Here is a 22,547-nt window from a genome sequence, read left to right on the forward strand (position 1 = left end):
CTACTGGCTGAATTTTCAGAAAGTATAAAAAGAAATTGATGATGATGATGATGATGATTGCTTGTTGTTTAAAGGGGCCTAACATCGAGGTCATCGGCTCCTACAAAGAAATTAACAATTGGTATAGCACAAGACAAGTTGAAACATTTCTTGTCTTAGATTTTCTCCAGGTTATTGGGAACTATGTTGTGTGAATGAATATGCCCTGCTGTATACCCACTTGCCCACTTTGATCACTGCTACTACTAATATAAAAGAAACAGGAATGTAGAGATGTTTTCAACTTTGTGAATTATATTACTAGAATCACAAATATGTCATATAGAGTTGGAAACATTACACTCACCAGCTTGTGAATGTTGTATGTTGCTATTGTTCAAACGATTTTGAAATTGTGATTGCAGTCTTATAAAATCAAAATGCACATCAGAATACAATTATAATAAAAAGTAAGGAATTAAAATTTGTTTACTGCTATCCTTTTACATCAAAGATATTTATTTACTAATCGCTATACTCACGTTCAGCACAGAATTCACCCTGATAACCCAACTTGCAGACACATCGAGAGCCACTGCAAGATCCCCCATTGAGACAGGCTGCTGCACATGAACTACCTTCTGAAACAATGTTATTAATTATTACCTCCAATAATTCAGAAATACAAGCCATAAAATTTCCATCAGGGAAAGATGAGTTTTAAAGACATAAAATTAAAGTAGACAGAACACAGATATTGGATCTACACATTCCTCCAGTTCTTCTACATACATTTCTTTTCAGCTTCCACAGAGCCCATTCCTGCTTCCTGGTTTAATCAGGAGAAAGGGCTTCAACAGTTATTAAGACAAACCTTTTGTCTTACTGCAGGAGTGTAAGAAATGAAAAGCTGGATAATTAGAAGAAAAGGTACTATAACTTAATACTCTGTCATATGCCTTCCTGAGAACTATGGAACAATGTCTATTCCTCTCAAAGCATTTTTCAATTACTTGGTGCATACCCTATTAAAAATATAGTCCTGACAGCCCCTCTGCGATTTGAAACCACATTGGTTTTCATCCAACGTACTCTCCACCATCGATCATACCCTCCTTTCCAAAATGCCTGTGAATACTTATCAATGAAATAGCTCGATAGTTGTTGCCGTCCATTACTTACAGATAGGCCTACTGTAAATGCCACAATATTACTGCATTCAAAGATCAGAAGGTATCTTACTCACATTCCATGTTATTCATATTAGGTACTCTATGAAGCCATTTCATTCCTGCTTTCTCACTATATTTCACCATTTCAGATTTAATTTAATCTATTCCTGCTGCTTTATGACAATGTAATTTATTTACCATCCTTTCAAGTTCCTGGATGATGATGATGATGATGATGATGATGATGATGATGATGATGATAATAATAATAATAATAATAATAATAATAATAATAATAATAATAATAATAATAATAATAATAATAATAATAATAATAAATATGTTATTGTTTCTATATCCCCATGAACTACTTCTGAAGGTTTACGGAGATGCTGACATGCTGGAACTTTGTCCCACAGGAGGTCTTTTATGTGCCAGTAAATCTAACAACATGACGCTGACGTACGGTATTTGACCATTGAAAGATTAAAATCACCAACCCAGATGGGAATTGAACCCGGGGCCCTCTAAACTGAAGGTCATATTCAGCCAAAGTGCTGGGCTTCTACTCATGATGAACTCCATTGTTTGGGACTTTGATAGGATTTTCTTTGACATTCAAATGATTCAATAAATCAATCAGAGGATACTTTTTATTTTGCCTTTGGCAAATTTAATTTACAAGTAGTACATGTTTCATTTAGATTAACTCTACATCATCAGCTACACGTTTTGGTTTAGGTAGAAATTCACAAAATTACAGAAACATATTATTCCAAATGATCTTAAAACAATCTCTAACATATTAAAAACTTCTGTAGGTTAAATCTTTAAAAACATGGGATAGGGCAAGGCAGTGTGGGTGGAGAAAGGTTAAGAACTTAGCTATGTCTATTTTGGTTAAAATTTATGACTAGTAAATATTTATAAAAGTCTGTTATAAGTGATGACTAGAAAATGTCTTTGTTCTTTTTGTGTTTCCATAACTTACAATGTGGAACGTGAACTGTCTTCTTATAGCACCGTGTTTGAACTGGAAATTGCTAGCTGTGTCCTGTATGTTGAGGCTAATAATATTTGTGTATGGTTTGAAATTCAAATGATTTGCAAAATATTCCTTTCATCTGTCTAGTAGTTCCCAAGGATCTACGAGTTCACATGATTTATGCAAAACACAATTTACTTCCCTTTTCCTTCCCCTTCTAAGATTTTTTAAAATTACAGTCCAGAAGGGTTTCCCTGCCGCTTCACCAAGCCTTTCCAGGTAATTACCAAAATATTCTCTCAATTTCTTCTTGGATTCTACAACAATTTGTTTCTCTCTATTTCTTTCAATACTCTGTCTACATTACTTCTTGTTTGGAGCAATTTTTGATATGTCTTTCTCTTCCATTTACAAGCTGGTGTGACTTCATTCCACCAAGATGACTGCTTTTCCGCACCTTTACATACAGCTGTTCTGAGGCATTCCCTTGAAATTTCTACTATCCATACCTTAATGCAACCTATTCTCTTTGTATATTACTCAAAAATAAGTTTTAGATATTTCGATATCACATGGTATACATCTGCCTCAAAACAAGCTGGATTCTTTGGTACTGAGTATGCCTCGTCATGTTCAAGCATGCCTCAGGGCTCAAGGTGACTGCCTGATATGGATCTGCCACACAATGTATGGAAATTTTGTGTTCGAAATTCCACATTACCAACTTTGTGCTTTTGTTGTCTTTCTGTTGCATGTTGCATGTTGTTTTCTTTGTAATTGTAATGTATGATGTATGTATACACATAGCAAAATAAAAGTGCACTAAATCAAAATATGCAAAACATTTTTGAGCACTGAATTTCCTGAACCTGCTGACTGTCTATTCTTTGAAACTTTCCTCAAACTTTCATCAAAGTACTTCTAATTTCTTTGTCCTGTACATTTTCTACCCTTATCCTTTTGCAAACAGACTTCACTCTCTCTATTCTATGCCTAGTAATACGTAGTTTACTGTAGATCAGATAGACATCTATATCATTGAAAAATCCGCGGAATATCCGTACATTCCTAATAGATTTTCTAAATTCAAGGTAGGTCATAGTATAGTTAATAATGGATCTGGTCCCTCCTCCTTATCACTTTTATGAATTTCCTCCTGCCAATGTTCCTAAATTTTCGTGTTAACAGTCATTTTCTCTATTCCCAGGTCTCACTCCTCCTTAGAGACCTGAAAACTAGACAATAACAGGATAATATACTGTACATATAGGAAATCCCAGCAATGAACTTGCTTGAATCAGATTTAAACAAACTGAATATCATTTTTACGATTACATAATGCTGAGTGAATCCTCACATAATTAAGGATTTTAAATATAAAGCAGTTCTAGTAGGCTATGTCATTTAAATCGTGAGAGATGCTAATTTCTTCCGTACACGGCTCATACCTCAGTTATGGTAATCAATAGGCCTAATAATAATAATAATAATAATAATAATAATAATACTGAGCTCGATAGCTGCAGTCGCTTAAGTGCGTCCAGTATTCGGGAGATAGTGGGTTCGAACCCCACTGTCAGCAGCCCTGAAGATGGTTTTCCGTGGTTTCCCATTTTCACACCGGGCAAATACTGGGACTGTACCTTAATTAAGGCCACGGCCGCGTTCGGTTTGTTCAAATGTAAACATGAGCATGTGTGGAGCATCAGTTTAGTTTTTTCTGTTGGTTTGGTTTGATTAGGAAACGTAAGTGTAGTGATGCTTTTGTTGAAATTCAGTTTTAAAACGAATTTGATATTTTAGGGCCATGTCATTCGTGTCATGTGTCTGGATGTATATCATTAAAGCAGATACACGCACATTCATATCAAAGTGTAGGCCTACTCATCGTGATGATTTCGTAGTTCAATTCATTAGGGTTCATTAAAACATTTGAGGATAAGTGTTTCATTAGAGAGGATATTTTCCGTGTACTTGATAAGCTATATTTTCCGGATTAGTCCAGTGCTTTGAGTTGGTGCCTATCCTAGTACACTTCCCGTTTACTATGTCTTTTGTGGTTATGAAAAGTGATAAAAAGCTATTTATTTTATCTGTGAATGAAGACTTTTTTTTTTTTGCAAGTTGCTCTACGCCGCACCGACACAGATAGATTTTATGGCGACGATGGGACAGGAGAGGGCTAGGAATGGGAAGGAAGCGGCCGTGGCCTTAATCGCGAAACTTTTAGTGATACCTGGACTCCATAGTGCTGAATCGGTAGACATCGGCAATCTTCGAGATTCGTAGTGGCAACCTTTGAACACAAACTATGAATCGTCGTGAGACATCTGGCGTACACTTTACGTGCTAGTACTGTTGTTGCACTGTTGTTGTTTACACAGAAAAGCCAAAATATAGAATTCATGCTAGGAACAAGATTCGCATCGAGAAATGTAATATAATGTCATATAATGCGTATGTGACACAGTTGTTGGCTTAAGACAGTAAAGATTTAGAAAATGCCTATCGATCGATCATATTGTCGATTCAATTCAGATTTCATTTCCATTCAGTTGGCGGTATTACCGGAACCGCGCTAGTTCCCTCCTTGCTCCTCAACCCCGTACAAAGAAGTATCACTAAAAGTTTCGCGAGTAATACAGCCTCAATATTTGCCTGGTGCGAACATGAGAAACCACGGAAAGCCATCTTCAGGGCTGCCGACAGTGGGGTTCGAACCCACCATCTCCCGAATACCGGATTGCAGCTATCGAGCTCGGTGAATGAAGATTACGGTATATCATTGTAAAATTAGAGGACAAGGTATCAACTGATATACTGTCACTTACAGTACCGGTAAGTATTTACTGTCCAACGATTTGGATGTTAATGTGTTTAATAGGCACGAACATTTATGCTCCTCTTCAAATCGATTCTACTATGAGAGACAAAAATTATCTGAAGTCTAACAGATGAAGTATAACAGTTGTTAGGCGAATCATTTATCAGAATCATTGTTATGAAAGAATTGCAATTCGTGACAACAAGATAATGCATTTCTTGAACGATGTACTATATGCGCACTTTTTCTTGAGCCCGGAGCTCTCTAGTGCTGAATCGGTAGACCTCGGTTATCTTCGACATCCATATCGGCAATCTTTGAAACACAAACTATGAATCACCGGGCGAGTTGGCCGTGCGCGTAGAGGCGCGCGGCTGTGAGCTTGCATCCGTGAGATAGTAGGTTCGAATCCCACTATCGGCAGCCCTGAAGATGGTTTTCCGTGGTTTCCCATTTTCACACCAGGCAAATGCTGGGGCTGTACCTTAATTAAGGCCACGGCCGCTTCCTTCCAACTCCTAGGCCTTTCCTGTCCCATCGTCGCCATAAGACCTATCTGTGTCGGTGCGACGTAAAGCCCCTAGCAAAAAAACAAAAACAATGAATCGCTTATTCATCGCTGTGCGACATCTGGCGTACACTTTGCAAACTAGCACTGTTGTTGTTTATACAGCAAAGCCAAACTATATAATTTATGCTAGTAACAAGATTCGCATTGAGAAATGTTATATAATGTTAAATAATGTATGCGTGACACAATTGTTGACGTAAGATAATAAATGTTTAGAAAATTCATATCGATCGACCATATTATCGATTCAATTCAGATTTCATTTCCATCCAGTTGGCAGTATAACCGGAACTGGCAGCACTCCCTCCTTGCTCCTCACCCCGTAAAAATCGGGCTCAAGGAAAAGTGCGCGTATAGTAGGCTATGATATTTAAAGGCATATGGTAACAGCACGTTCATTCACATATATTTATTTCCAAAAACAAGTATTGATTTATAGGAAGAAACGGAATGGAATAATTTACGAAGATGTATGTATGTATTTATTTATTTATTTATTTATTTATTTATTTATTTATTTATTTATTTATTTATTTATTTATTTATTTATTTATTTATTTATTTATTTATTTATTTGAAATTGACGCTCTTCGAAACGCATCAGATATTCCTCAAGACTGTTATTTTAGAATGCAATCCTAACTTACCCATTTCCTAGACTATACTACGTCATAGAAAATATTTATATACCGGTAATGAATTTTTCACATATTGCTTATCTAAATACTATATGACTAGATAGCACTGGTTCTATTAGCCCAAGTAAAGCTTTCTCGAATGAAAACAATAAACTGCTTTAAGAATAAGGAATGTAGTGTGATATGACGTACAGAGGATGAAAAGGCAAATAGAGTAAATGGCGGTTTTTATTATTTTCGTTAATATAATATCCATGGAATAAGGATATTATCGACTGCCCTGCTAAAATATTTTCGACCTGATAAACCATATAACCTCATAAGTGACGTTTTACATGTAATGCATGTGCTTGAGAGAATTCTAGTGATGCAATCAGTGTTCAATATAGCTGATGTATCTATGTCATTAGTCCACAAATATGTTTCTTACAAATCGGCCTCTGCGTTACATGTGTCCAATGTCGACAACATTTGGTTTAAATTACTCTAAATTTTCAGATGATCTCCTTACTTTGTTACATCAACTTAACATGATATATTTAAACTTGTACGTTATTATTGACAGCAATTCAATACGATCAATCAGAAGGTTATATTTATGTATCACAGGCTTGTTTGCATTCAACCGATGCGTCGGCCATGTTGATTTTGTATTAAGGTCTGATACTATTGGAGATGGTCTTGTCAGATACATTGAAGATGGTCTTGGTAGAGCCCATGAATTCAATATCTGATCGACTGTCAATTTTTTCAACAGGAAATCAAAAAAAGTGTTTTCTGCTTCATTCATGATTGATTATAATTAGGGATCGGAAGTTCATGCGTTTGCATATATTTGTCCCACCATTGCATGAATATGCTGGTAAATTATTTATGTAAATCACTAATATCTGAACAGAATATAACCACTTTTATTGAGCATAACGATGCATATTTTGTCTTTTTTTAATAGATGAATCATATTTTGGGTTTTATTCCCTAAAATGACATATTAAAAGGATATTATCATTTTTATTATGCTCATAACTGAATGCCCTGGAATTTTCTACTGATGTGTAATATGTTCCGCGAGTGCAAGGAATGTGATTGATGACAATGATGACTCATAGATAAGAGGGATCATTCAGATAAGAAATGAGCATTTTGCTGCGCAGTATGAAGGAGTGGGAAATGTGCTTCAGCAAGAAACAGCAAGCAGGATAGCGAGCAGGGAAGCATGACTCATAGAGATGGGGAGATTCTGAACGAGTGATTCAAAATGAACGAATCATTGCACTGAACGATTGAATCATGATTCAGTGAGCGAAATGAATCGACTCGTTTGTGAATCGAAATCTGAATCGAGAGATGGCAGCCGCAACTCGTTCCTTGGTTCCTCGTTCGTTCTGATTCATATCGCCAAATCGGGTATCCACCATTTTTGAATCAATGACTACTTGTGAAGAACGACTCTCTTATTTTTTATTTAACCTGAACTAAAAGTCCTGTCCACAAGTCAAATACTCTAACCTAACCTTACAGGAAAAAATATATTTTTTAAATAAGAAATTATCACGTAGTTTCAAGTCACACACTTCTCGGAACTTTAAGCTACACTCAACTTTCAGCTCGTTGCGAAATGTTAGGTTAAGTTTACTTCAAGGTTCCCGCTAACGTTCTTGTTCTTGTGAAGTAACGTGTGAAACATGGCCACAAAAATGTTCATATCTACTATAAATTTCAAATTCGATTCTCGTATAGTTTCGAATGGTAGCTACTTAAGTTTGGAAAGGATTAGTCAGACAGTTGTGTAGCATTTCTCAACTGTAACCTCTAAAAAGGATATTACTCTTGTTAAAATGCTATCAATTATTATTATTATTATACCTTGAACATTTCACTTCTTGTAACCTGTAAACATGTAAAGCAGTAGCAGTTATAAAGAACATAACGGAATGGTTCATCTGAGTCCATGGTTTCGCTTTCGGCTCTCCGTCACGCGGTATTGGAATGAACGAATTAAATGAACGAATCAAATGAACGAATCATTTTAGTGAATCGGTTCAAATGAATCGGTTCTTCTAAAAGAATCAGATTCCCCATCTCTAATGACTCACCAACGATACTTGTTATGCGAAGCTGGATGTCATGTGGCTATGATAAAATCCAGGTTTTTCCCCACTCACGCTTGGGAATCAGTGTTGTCAATCTTGCTATTTTTACACTAAACCAAGCGGTTTTATGTTATTATTTAGCTACAAGAAAATCAAAATTCAATACTGCTTGTATAGGGAATTATCTAATTTTTGAAGATCTTTAGCTACAAAAAGATGAGGTATCGTTGTTGGTATAGGGACGTAGCTATTTTTCCATGGCTGATCAGTGACTTCCTCATTATGGAAGTTGGCAACACTGTTGGGAATATCAGTGTAAGGGCTTCACGCGCCAAATCAATCTTTCACAACAATCACAACAGTAGTGGCACAAGTTTGGTAGCGGCTGATTGGATATTTTGTTTAGCCCAGTCGTCTTAATAGTGCTGAGTGTTTTACGTGTGAGTTGTGGAATGTGGCTAAGTGCTGTTGTTTTATATTCACATAGTGTACGTCATGCCAAAAACTAAAACGTAGGATTAAAGGCTACCGAGACGAGTTTTTTCTGAATTTATTTCTACATATTCTAGAATAAAATATTGTAAGGCATGCGAGAAGAAGTGAGAAACGGTATTAAGTATTCCAGCATCCAAACAAAAGGAGTCAGTCGCTAGGAAACGTAATACGAATTCTGCTACCGGTATGCAAAAAAAGCTTGTGGAGTGTTTCGGGAGTAGGCTAACACAGTGTTCCTCAGACCTCTGTCAGGCCTTACTAGCAGCAGATATTCCTCTGGTTAAGCTCAACAATACAACACTCAGAAGTGTCCTTCACAAATACACCAATAAACATATTCCAGATGAAAGCAGTTTATGCAAAACTTATGTCAGCCGGTATTACGAGAAAGTAATGTCCAATATTTAGAAGTCTTTAATAAATCAATACCGTATGTGTGGGTTAGTGTTGATAAAACAACCGACTCTGAAGGTCGTTTCGTAACGAATATAGTAGGTGGAGCTCTTAGTAAAGAATAGCCTACTATCCCATACTTTCTTAATGTAGGACAGCTAGAGGTCACTAACAACATAAAAGTAGCTCAATTTGTCATTGTTTCAATGAAACTGTTGTAGCCTGATTATGTTAGATACAACAATTTACTCCTCGTGGTAATGGACGCAGCTAGCTTACATGATTAAATCGGACACAACGTTAAAAGGCATTTTCCCTAATTTCATTCACTTAACACGTCTCGCACAGAGACTCCGTATAGCAGAGACTATTCATTCATGCTATTCAGTAGTGGACAAGTTAGTGTCGTCTGTTAAGCGAATATTTGTAAAAACTCCATTACGGGTTCAGATATTCAGAACAATAGCGCCTGATACTCTCTTACCACCACAACATAGTTTAACGGGCGGAAAGGATGTGCGTAGCTCTCCAGACATGATCATTTTTATCGAATAATGAACTGCGGCATACCATGGCACGTTTGGCAGTCCATCAGTTTCACTATAAGCTGTGCCAGGAAAAGACCTCCCATTAGATAGAAGCTATGTATGCGAGCTATGTGGGAAAATGTGCGAACGCTATTACGCGGAAATATGTTTCAAAATAACATTGTTATAAGTTGAACTGTGTTCATAACCTCTATGCACATTGCGTGATAGTCCGTCATTAATTAATTTTCAGCGAATATTCTGAGTGTAGTATTTTACACTTTTTATACATTTTAAATGTTGTAATTTTATTCCTAGAACATTATTAGCCTACTGTGTGTTCTAATCCTAGCATCAAATAATTGTAGTACCGTACTACATGCTTGTATAGATGCTAGCTTTCTAAACAGCTGGCAAAGGTTACTGAACGACCAAGACGATACATCTGATGCATGAAAATACTATACCAGTGATGGCTCCTTGATTAGTAAATTATTGTGGATATATTGAACTAGATGTTCGCTCATTTGGAATAATGGTGATGCAGTTCAAAATTTTAGATTATGACGGAAAAACACTTCAAATGTAGTGTAGTTTATCCGGACAACTGTCATAATCACAAGTCAATAGTTAACATGTAGGGTATTGAAGTAAGGATATCTAGTTTCTCACTTAACCTAACAATGGCACATCTATAGTTGTTACTACAAGGTCAAAGAGTGGAAAACTGCCATTTTTACATGAATACTGTATTATTCCGCGAGGTGTTGTTAGTGTTGAAATGCGCTGTGTTTAACATACTTATTTACTTTGTGAAAATTCATTAATATTATTTTGTATTACAGGTACTTAAGTGTCGTCAGATATGGTAAGCTTTAGATGAAATTTTTACCACCAATGAATCAAATTCAGGGACTTAAGTTTAGACTTTATTCAAAATTATCCTCAGCTTTCTGCAGAGTGAACCTCTGTGGGTGGGGGCGGTAGAATAACACCCACGGTATCCCCTACCTGTCATAAGAGGCGACTAAAAGGGCCCCCAAGGACTCTTGAAATGGGCGCGTGGGTTGGCAACCACGGGGCCCTTAGCGGAGTCCTGGCATTGCTTCCACTTACTTGTGTCAAACTCCTCACTTTCATCTATCCTATCCGACCTCCCTTGGTGAAGACTTATTTTCTTCCGACCCCGACGGTATTATGTATGGAGGCCTAGGGAGTCTCATTTTCACGCCCTTTGTGGTGCTTGTACTTCTTCATTATTTGGAAGTGTCAGACCCCTTCCATTTTTCTCTCTGATTAGTGTTGTATAGAGGATGGTTGCCTAGTTGTACTTCCTCTTAAAACAATAATCACCACCACGACAACCACCACTCTGCAGAGTGAAGGTTTGATGTCAACACAAGGTACTGACAAAGTCCCTGAACTGGATTAATTTATGGTAAAGACTACAGTGGCGGCTCGTGGCTGAAAAGTATGGTGAAGAACTATAACCCGTTCTGTTTCGAGCGACAGATTTAGGAACTACGTGTTGTTTTTGGTTGTTTTGTACTCGTACCTCGTACCTGTGACTGGCGGAGGGTCCAGCACGTGTCCAAAAATGTATACAGACCGGAGCTCTGTGTAACGTCATAGTGCGGCAGCCATGTGACTGCCTTTGCTCTACAATGCAAAGTACAGATAAGATCTGACCGGGGGACTAACAATTGTGGAAGTGCGGCAGCCTCGGGAAGAGCTGGACATTTTATCGTGTTTTCATTTACGACGCACAGCTGTTTACTGACGCTAGAAACCGAAAAAGTTATATTACCAACTGAAGGAAAAGCATATTTAAATGTACATTTTCATTGAACTGTACAATATACAGTCTAGCATGTTCCTTCAGGGCATCAGATATTTAGGTTTCTTTCCAAAGTCTTCAAATCTAGCTGGCATTTTACTGCATAATTATGTTCTGCAGAGTCTGAGTGCTTATGTAAAGAACGTGTTGTGTTCAAAAGTGCTGAAAATCCCTCTTTATTCCATACGCTATTTTTATTGCTAAAAAGCAAGCAGGACCAACAAAGCAACTTCTGTAGAGCTGGAGAGGAGCACAACCATGGAAATTCCTTCAACCATGATCGCTTGAAACTAAGATTGTAAGATTTACCGGAATGTTTCACTTCTTTTGTAGCACAAATTTGCAGTGATTCAGTAGGGCGACCAAAACGTAGAACTTCATTCTGATCTTCGTTTCTCCAACGTGAAAATGGTGTTTCTAATAAAATACACACTATGTCATAAACAAGATACATGTTTAAATAAAACGACACAACATTACAAATGAAACACGAAAAGTAAGTACTCGTACTTCACACAGGATGACGCAGGGAAGACGAAACATTCCGATATTCCGGCTACTTCACATGCACATTTCGGCTACTTCACATGCACATTTCGGCTACTTCTCATGCACATTTCGGCTACTTCACATGCACATTTCGGCTACTTCACATGCACATTTCGGCTACTTCTCATGCACATTCCGCTATGAAGAAAGTACGCGGGTGACGTCACGGTTGTCATGGCAACCGCCAAGACCAAGCGGCACTTGGGAGGTATAGCCAGCTGCTGAATCTCTCGTCTTCACTCAAGCTCACGCGCCGTAAATTGGGTGGCTGACAGCCGGCGCTTTCGTGAGTTCCTCTGGTTCTCATCAAGTGATGCAAGCTCCTGGTGTTCCAAACGCCGTACAAAAAATATATATTTCCGTAAAACCAACAAATGTCATAAGAAAAATAAATTTAAAAAAATTAATTCTGGTAAAAATAAATGGTGAAGTGGCACTTCACCCACTTCACCTGAAAAGCCGCCCCTGAAAGACTACATCTAAAACGTACTATAATAAATAAACACCACAACATCTCTGCTACAACCATTAAATATTGTTGTTGTTTAGTTTAGTTTTAGCTGTTCGTTTTGTTCATAGTTGTGAGTGTGCTGATAATAGACAATATGTCTGAAACAGAATTTGTTTACTTACGTTATTCTTATGGAATAGGTTACCCATTGTCTTGCTTGCTGTGCTTGAACCGTTGAGGATTAAAAACCACCTCCTTGCAGGCCTTGAGCGACATCGGAGGAGTGAAAGGTAAAGGCTAACCTAGCAACTAAAAATTCTGCTTCTCAAAAATTTCCCTTTGGGTAAACAAAATGATCATGTCTTTCAATAAATGAAATTTGTAAGGGCTCGAGGGCCATATTGGAAACCTTAGGCATGTTCGCGGGCCGCACTTGAATAACAGGCTAATTTTCGTAAAATTCTTCATATAGTAGATCTACAGAAGTACCATTATGAAAAAAATAATAATATGCATAAATCAATTTAAATAAAGGTTTGATAATTTTAATTATTTAGGTAAAACATGATTTTACACATGCATAAAAGAGTGAAATTTGGAGCGGGGCTGAGTGGCTCAGATGGTTGAGGCGCTGGCTTTCTGAAGTTAGTAGGTTCGATGTTAGATCATTCCGAAGGTGCTCAAATACGCCGGCCTCGTGTCGATTGATTTACAGGCACGTAAAAGACCTCATGCGCGACAAAATTCCGGCACCTCGGCGTCTCCGAAAAACATCAAAAGTAGTTAGTGGGACGTAAAAATTAATCATTATTATCTGAAATTTGGATTAAAAATTTTTTAAAATGAAAAATAATCCATTCAGATCAACTGAATTTTTAAAAAGAGGAAATAATATTAAAGAATGAACTAGTTCGGACTTGGGTCTATAAAGAATAAAAAAATTAATACATTTTTGAACGACTTATAAAATATTATTTTGTAACTATTCTTCACATTATTTATGAAAATGCTCTCGCGGGGCAAATTTATTTTAAATGTAACGAATAGTTTTGGAGGGACATCTGCGTGGAATTTGCAGTCAACAAGTGTGGGATTCAATGCATCGAAAGGGGAAAACTGACTCAGGGCTAATAAAACATTCCTCTATAGTATAATGATGCAGGAGCTTTCTATATCTCTTAGTCATGGCCAACCATCAATACATCACAGACTGCAAGATCACATCGACCATTTGTACTGTACGTCCCTCTTTGATAATGTCTCCCAGTCATGGCGATTCATCAATCCATAACGGCCTACACGGCTGCTAGGTGTGACATCTCACACATTTTGTATCGCATATTGCCAGATAAAATGAAATGGCGTATGGCTCTTAGTGCCGGCGGTGTCCGAGGACAAGTTCGGCTCACCAGATGCAGGTCTTTTCATTTGACGCCCGAAGACGACCTGCGTGTCGTGATGAGGATGAAATGATGATGAAGACGACACATATACCCAGTCCCCGTGCTAGCGAAATTAACCAATTATGGTTAAAATTCCCAACCCTGCCGCGAATCGAACCGGGACCCCTCTGAGCAAAGGCCAGCAAGCTAACCATTTAGCCATGGAGCCGGAAAATTTCCAGACAAATTTATGCCAATATTTATATCTATACCCAGCCACCTTTGACCCAGGAATTAATTTGGTACAGTGTTTGGTGCAGGCTGAGTAAACCTCAGGGTCATCTATTGGAAATCTCGTTTCTAAATGTTTCGACTTCCTGACGAGAAATCAAACCCCACGTCCTTCCGAGTGAACCGAGAACGCCTTTACCACCTAGTAAATGATTAGTAATCTAAAGACTAAAGTGGTGTCGGTCGCTAAGGTTTCTAAGAATACTGAATGCCATGTAAGGAATACGGACAGTATTGTGCAATGTGTATTCTCCGAGGATGGTAGCATACTAAAACAAATCGAGTCAAAGTGTAGAAGAGCTAATGCAGCGAGTTCAAAGTTATCTACGATATTTTGTAAGATGGAAGCAAATTCCCAGCTGAAATTATCCCGCTACATACTCCGACTTCAACTTTGCTGGACGGAATTGAACGCTCGGTGGAATAAGGATATCTTATTCATAAGCTGACAGTAGCAGATGTGAAAGTAGTGAGATGATTAATAAAACAAATAGGTGAGAACATGGCAGGAGGGTAACCGCAATGAAGAGAAAAGAGCTAGTTTAAAGTCACGAATGGACTTGATGATGCTATGCATATGAACCGGTTTTCTGGGGAGGAGTCATTTTATACGGTTGGAAAAGGACAGGTTGTCGAGTAGAATAACAGACTCGACACGGGATGATAAGATTAGCAGACTGGGGAACGAGGACTAGATTCTGTTTCCAGTGATATCGGGATAAAATGCGTAACGTAGAAGTAATGCTAACTGCATGTGGAGGCGCTTACAGTTTGTAATGAACATGTATGTATGTATGTATGTATGTATGTATGTACATAATAACTATTATTCCGAAGGAGTGCGTTGACAAGTTTCCGCGCCTGAGCTGTATGAAATCAGTTGTACTGTTCGTCAAGACGGGTTGCATAAACAAGAGCTAACAGGATGAGTCGGTTTTCAGCCGCTATGTGGCCGTGTTGGTGTACTCGAAGAACGCACATCTCATTCTACCACGGATTCCAAATAGGTTGACATTTCACGTGGTATGGAAGTAAATGGTTTATTAACGACATATTTATTTGATTCAATGGAAGACAGAAGAATATTTTCTTCGTAAGGCAAATATATCTGTTTCAACTTACAAACTACCATGTGAAATTGGACAGATAGAAAAGAGAATTTTTTTAAATATTTGGATGAAATATCTCGGAAAATATATACTTTGGAGATATTTATTTCTGCGCAACATCAGCTTCCTCTGTTCAACAGTTTTCATTCCATTAAATATTGAATAGGCTATAGTGTATTTTTACAGCGCTCAACTTTTTACAGAACTATTGATGATGGCGATGCTTGTTGTTTAAAGGGGCCTAACATCTAAGGTCATCATCCACACAGAATTATTACGAACAAACTATTAAAGACAGCATCTTCATTTTTAAGTTATAAATATAATACTGTATGTAATAAAATAAGAACTGTAATTAGTTATTTATTGACAAGTTCCGAGAACATATTTTTTTAAAATTTTACAGCCTTCCCCACATTAAAAATAACGGATTTCTCTTCAAATCGGGAGGCAAACTGCGTTCACAAAACTTTGTGGGTCTTCCTGCATTGTATAGAAGTCAATTTATTCCATCAGGTTTCGAGACTCGCGCCTGAACTTATACAACCCTGCGCACTTCAGTTGAACACGAGCAAAATTGCAAACCGCTTGTCGAGTAGCTACGTACTTCTTGTGTGAGCTCATTTTCACCATAATAATCGTTTTTTCTACTCGTATATCATTCAAATGCCAAAACTGAAAGCATTAACCTATTCAGGTACTTTTTCAATTGTGAAATTATTATGTGCAATAATATCGTAAACAATGCACGTGGTTCGCTATTAGCGAGCTTGTTTAGGTTTAGGTTGACACACGTAGATCACTGTTCAGGTATCGCCCTCTTTGACTGAACAGCAATGAGTCTGGCTCGAGTCTGTTCAGACTTAGTAGCGGCGATTGGGAGGGCAAAAAATGTGTATACAACAAAAAGTACCCGGGTCTATGGCTATAACGATCTGTTTGTTTTTCAAATCTAGCAAACATGGTTTTGGAGATAATTTTGTAAGTAACTGGTATCAAGGAAATCCCTCTGCAGTTATTGATGTCGGTTTTATCCGTGTGCTTGTACAGTGGATGGATTAGTGCACATTTCCAGTCTCCAGGCATTTCTTCCGTGATCCAGATATTCTCAACATTTTGTGGATTTTTTTGGGCTAAGCTTTCGCCTCCTATCTTCAACATTTCAGCAGTTATGCCACTCTCCCCTGAGGCTTTGTTATTTTTAAGTTCACGAATTATTTGTTTAACTTTCTCTGATATGGGAGGCTGGGAGTGGGTTTTTCAATGGTGAGTTGATCCATGGGCGATTCGCAGGTTAAAATTCGCTTGTAGTAATTTCCTAGGAGTTTAGAGTTTTCTTGATTATTCGTTTCTAGAGTTCCATCCGGATGTTTGAAGCAAAGTCTAGGTGTCTGATAATAATGGCGTTTGGCCTCCGGAGAGGCCTGGTGCAGGTCTTTAACTGGTAGACAGCTTATAGGCGACCTGTATGTTTGTGATGATTTCTAATGTTAAGGACAATACATACACATCCAGTCCCCAACCCAGTGGAAGTAAACCAATTAATGTTAAAATGCCCGACCCAGCTGGGAATAGAACCCGGAGCCCCTTGACCCAAAGGCCAGCGCGCTAACCATTTAGCCATGGAGCCGGACTATGTGCCTGATAATATGATAATTCTTCTCTGAATGTCTTATAGAAGTTCCGCATGTTGTTTCTTGTAAAATCTTGGTGAATTTCTGACAGCAGTTAGTGATCATATTTGCGTTTACAGACCAAATTATATTTGAAGTTTGTTGCTGGATTTTGGTGAAATCATGCCAAATTTGTTAAGTTTTAATTTCAAGTTTTCCAAGATCCAATTATAAAGTTTAAGGCCTTGTCGCGCGCTTCATTCCACCAACTATGTTTGCATTCCCTGGGGGTGGGGGGCGGGGGTATGCCAACCTTTTATCAGAAATTCTCAAAAGCATGTCTTTGAGTTCCAACCATTTGGAAGGTTTGTGGTTAGAAATATTTTCATCGAATGTACTCGTATTTTCTTTAAGAAATTCCGACTCGATTCGCAGGATTCTGGCTAGTCTGTGTTTGGATCTGTTAGGTTGATATTTTACTTTTACTAGAGATAAATGGTAGTCAGAGTCAATGAATATTTTCTTAACTTTAACGTTCAGAATTGCTTTTTTTATTTTTCTTGCTCTTTGACGCTTTCCGAATTACAGTTGATTAATCTCAAATACATGTGACTTTCAGAATTATTGTTGATTAATTTGAAATACATGTGGCTCTTTCTGAATTACAGTTGACTAATCTAAATTATATCTAATGCTTTCTGAATCACAGTTGACTAATCTGAATTACATCTAATGCTTTCTTAATCACACTTGACTAATCTGAATTACAACTAAAGCTTTCTGAATCACATTTGACTAAGCTGAATTACATTTGACCTTTTCTGAGTTTCACTTGATTAATCTGAATTACATGTGACGCTTTGCGTCTTACGACTGGAAAAGGTGTGGAAGGTGTCAGAATTCCTCTACTTTTTGTGGATCTTTATGGTTGAATTATTTGTACGTGTATGTGCATTTATTAGTGTATAGGATTTATTTCCTGATTAAATTGACAATATTGAAATTGTTTCAGGAGAAGTAAAGTTGAGTACTTAGTAAATTTATGACACGGGCTGACTGACAGCTCTACGTGAACGGGAAACAGCTGTTACGAGCGCTTACCCAGGACATTATCAGACATTACGTCCAGCTCCATGGCTAAATGGTTAGCATGCTGGCCTTTGGACACAGGTGTCCTGGGTTCGATTCCCGGCAGGTTCGGGAATTTTAACCATCATTGGTTAATTTCTCTGGCACGGAGGCTGGGTGTATGTGTCGTCTTCTTCATCATTTCATTCTCATCACGACGCGCAGGTCGCCTACGGGAGTCAATTCAAAAGATCTGCACCTGGCGAGCCGAACATGTCCTCGGACACTCCCGGCACTAAAAGCCATACGCTATTTCATTTTCTTCAGAGATTAACAGGACATTATCAGACAGCGCAAGCCTGGAGGGGTGTACATTACACGTTCATAGCCATGGTACTCCGTACAATACATGTTTATAGTGTTTCATATGAGGACATACACAATTCAAAGTATTCAACACGGCGTTTGTATGAAATGTGTCGAACAACATGCTTTGTAATCACGGTGTACCAGGAAAATAAACAATTATTTTAAAGATTGCCATAAGCAATGAAGTACAAAATAAAAGGCATTTATATTTTAGGGGCTTAACATCCTCAACTATCCTATGAATATTTATGAAACAGAATAGTACACCGGTACTATTTCGCTTCTGTAGCAAAATTTCATGCTTTTATACACATAAACAAAAGAAAATAGGCTATGATAAAAGTAGCATCTCTTCAAGCAACCATGTTGATAAAGAAGTACACAAATACAAACACACTCTAACAAATTACTGTGTCAGTCCTTATACCACAGCCCATGCCGCTGAATGTTTAAACTATTACTTGTAGGCCAAAACAGGTAACTGGTGCCTATCACCGGTAAGCGTGCACAGCCCTGAATCAACAACGTGGGGAAGTACAAGCTGAGTGAGGGGGAAGCGACTTGCACACTCGCGCACACGCATGTCTAGCCAACGCCACCTAGATGTAATCTAGGTGGTGACATCTAGGTGGTGTTGGTCTAGCACGGGCGTTGCGCTTACGGCGGGCAAGCTTTGACACACGTGATTTATGATTATGACGTTTCTTCTAATTGCAAATCCACTGCCAAATTGTACCGATTTGTTACGAAGGAAAATTATTGCTTTCTCTCTGTAAATCCTATAATTTCCTGATTCTGATTATCATCAATGTACATGGTGTCTTTAAGTGCTAAAGTATGGGTGTTGAAATTATCTAATGTATCCGTTAATTGTTTTAGCCTTCCAGTTTTGAAAAGAGTATTGATGTTTAGAGTACCAATGAAACGTTTGCACTTTGGGCGAACTGTTTAAATTATTATTATTACTATTATTATTATTATTATTATTATTATTATTATTATTATTATTATTATGTGGTTATCGTTGGTGAAGTGCATGTGCAACATATCTTTTCGAGACAATAGGAAGCAAGAAGAATGAGGTTTAAGTGAACAAATAAGTAATTTCCACTTATGACCTAGTTTTCAATGTGAAATTGGAGAATTGAAACTCCAGAGATTACTGATCTCACTTCTGGGGATGGATCAGTATATGGTCAGTATCACCCCTCACCCGGCGTCACTCCCAGAGAAAAATTATTCAAGAAGCAAATTATTTCCAGTATTCATAGCTGGAGTTATACGTGGCATTTGTATTGTACTGTATATTCATAAATGATCTTAAACCGCTAGCAAAATAAAAATAAAAATCCACAGACAACTTACCCTGCTTGGACTGCATAGAAGAAGCACACGTCGAGGAAACTGTCCCTGATTCGCACAGGCAGATATTCGGCTTAATGCAATGGCCTTTACCGCATGGCCGGGTGCAAATTGCTGAAAAGCAAAACAAAATAAATTAATTACTACAAAACATTTAACATTTAATTTCAACCCGCCTGGTGGCCATAATATTTAAGGCATCAAATCTTTATGGTTTGGCACTGTGGTTAGGCAGTTCGAGTCCCGTTGATGGAAAAAATAATACCTTCAGAATGTTGACCGGTAGTGTAGGAGTGGTGGTGATATACGATTCTTAATCACAAGATTGCGACCAAAAGCCCAAGTTCAATTAAAAACCTCTCTGCAGTAATTAGACAGGAGTAGGTCATGCGCCGACACCGGAGCTCTTCCTACCTCATTACGGTCGTCGTCGTCATCATCATCATCATCATCATCATCATCATCATCATCACACTACACAACACATAACATGCATTCATGACACCGAACATAGAAACGCACATACTTGCGTAATAATTTTGTCCCTTATAGGAAAAAATCACTTCCATTATAAGAGACCTGCCTTGAGAAATTCTCTCGTGTAATATACAAAACGTCAAGATTGTCAGTATTACAAAGATGATCAGTCATTTCGATACTTTATGCATTTGATTAGGTCATTATTTTATCTTCACATATAATTAGGAAAGTAAAGTGATATTGTTAATTAGTTGCATATTAATAATCGTTGAGCATATAAAAGCACAAAACCATATTCGTGCAGATCATGACGACCTATCATATAATTCAAACACACCCCTTGGAACCCAGGTAACAAATTTCTCCGTAGCAGAATGTAATTTATATATTACTGGTGTGGTCAAATGTATTGTACAAAATTGCATTTCGAACTTTTCCAGACCTACTACAGTGCTTCTTTTAACAATGTTATCAACAAAGTCGGTAACATACGGCTTCTAACATCTTTGTGCCCTTTAAGGGAAGGTGTTAGGCCATTTGGGTAAAAAATAACTTTTTTGTGTGTTGTGTGTCTATTATAACCACATTTACATACCCAAAGCAAAATTTTTTGCCCCAAAAAACCCCTAGTGGTTTAAAATAGACTTTCAAATATAATGCTGCATTAGGTGCCACGCCCACCTTTCTCACTCACCCATCAGTTAACTATTATAGTTTTGAAACTTTTCCTCTTTGGAATTGAAAGACATTTTATTAACGGTGTAATTCAATACAGGCATGAACATTCACTTTCTGTGGCAGTTGGAGATAACATAAACCCATTCTACATGGGTCTGATAGATTCGACTTTGCTGAAGAAAAGTTTGCAAGGCAGGATGCAAGATCCTAACGAGTCCTTCAACAGTGTTGTGTGGAGTAGATTCCATAAGACTGTGTTTGTTGGCTTTGAAAATCTGTGCATTGGTGTATATGATGCTGTCCTGACCTTTAATTATGGGAATTTTGGAAGGGTACGTGTTTTGAAACATCTGAACATTGAACCTGGCAAAAACACAGTGAAAGCATTTACAGACATTTATATTTTGAGAGTTAAAATAGCTGATAACGATATTAAGAGCTTATTAAGAAAGCTAGGAAGGACAATAGAAAAAGTAGAAAGACTGAGAATGATAATGAAGATGATAACCCGGAATACGCTGCAAGACACTGATGTATCTTGAAAATTTAAGTTGATTTTCCCGAAAAGTTATTTTTTTCGTAAAATTTTCTCAGGGAAGTTGTAATCAAATATGACATTTTAAAATATAATTTACTGTAGTACATAAATTTTATTCCACTTTTTATCAAACATGTATCTGTAACATCTACACAACTGCAAGAAGGGAGTTAGGATTAACTCAGTATATTTATCATTAGTGAGAATTTGAATTAGAGAAAAATAAGTTGTCTATGATGAGAAGTTTTCAGAGAAAACGGATCAGAAACTATTGCAGTTTAACATCGGTAGTATAAGGGCTAACCCCTCCGCTTAAAACAACCACCACCACAACTTTCTAACTTGCGATAATATATTTCTCCTGAATAATATACAGCTGTGTTGTACAGTAATGGCTAGCGGGTTGCCATTCTACCAGGCGTTTTAGTACAACTATAATCATGGACGTATATAACACGAAGTGTGAGGACTCAGCTATTAAAGCATGGTAGTTTGTGGTCCCGTCACTGAAAGCACTGAAAGCACTGAAAGCGATTATATCCAACACGTGCTCCAGTAGTTCCGGCAAGCCGGGCATAGAAAAGTGCGGGAGACGTTACTGGGCGAGATATTTCAGTGAATAAGTTGAATTTTGAAGAAAATTCAACTCTTCAGTTCCTAAACTAAGTTCATTGTGCATTGTGTACTTCAAGCTTGTATGATTAATTTAATATTTCAGCATGCCGTACTGTTTTGTGCTTGGCTGTAAGTCAGGCTATGGTATAGTTGACGATACGCGAATTTTTTTTCACCACCGAAGGATAGAAAACAATTTGAAAAATGGGCCAGAGCTATTCCACGGATGGATACTGAGTTAACGCTTCTTAATAGTAGAATTTGTCATGTTCATTTCTCTGATGATTTGATAGTAAAATCAGAGAATTTTATAGTGAATGATATCTCCTGTGAGATGGAAATTACGTCCAGGAGCAGTGACTCATATTTTCCCTAATTTGCCTCCATGGTTAATTGGTTAGCGTGCTGGCCTTTGGCACAGGGGTCCCGGGTTCGATTCCCAGCAGGGTTGGGAATTTTAACTATAACTGGTTAAGTTTGCTGGCATGGGGCTGGATGTATGTCTCGTCTGCATCATCATTTCATCCC

At 37.7% G+C, this 22,547-nt stretch overlaps 1 protein-coding gene across 1 annotated transcript in view; it reads right to left on the reverse strand.

Moving 5' to 3' along the window:
* Nucleotides 1–22,547, reverse strand: part of LOC136858261 (fibrillin-2) — a 529,944-nt gene that overhangs the window by 294,009 nt on the left and 213,388 nt on the right. The window contains exons 3-4 of the mRNA XM_067137663.2: nucleotides 19,712–19,822; nucleotides 522–620 (exon numbers count right to left, since the gene is read on the reverse strand). Coding sequence (XP_066993764.2) covers nucleotides 522–620; nucleotides 19,712–19,822 — 210 coding nt within the window. The remainder of the gene's footprint in view (nucleotides 1–521; nucleotides 621–19,711; nucleotides 19,823–22,547) is intronic.

The sequence above is a fragment of the Anabrus simplex genome, chromosome 1 (genome assembly GCF_040414725.1).
Source record: "Anabrus simplex isolate iqAnaSimp1 chromosome 1, ASM4041472v1, whole genome shotgun sequence".
NCBI lineage: Eukaryota > Metazoa > Arthropoda > Insecta > Orthoptera > Tettigoniidae > Anabrus > Anabrus simplex.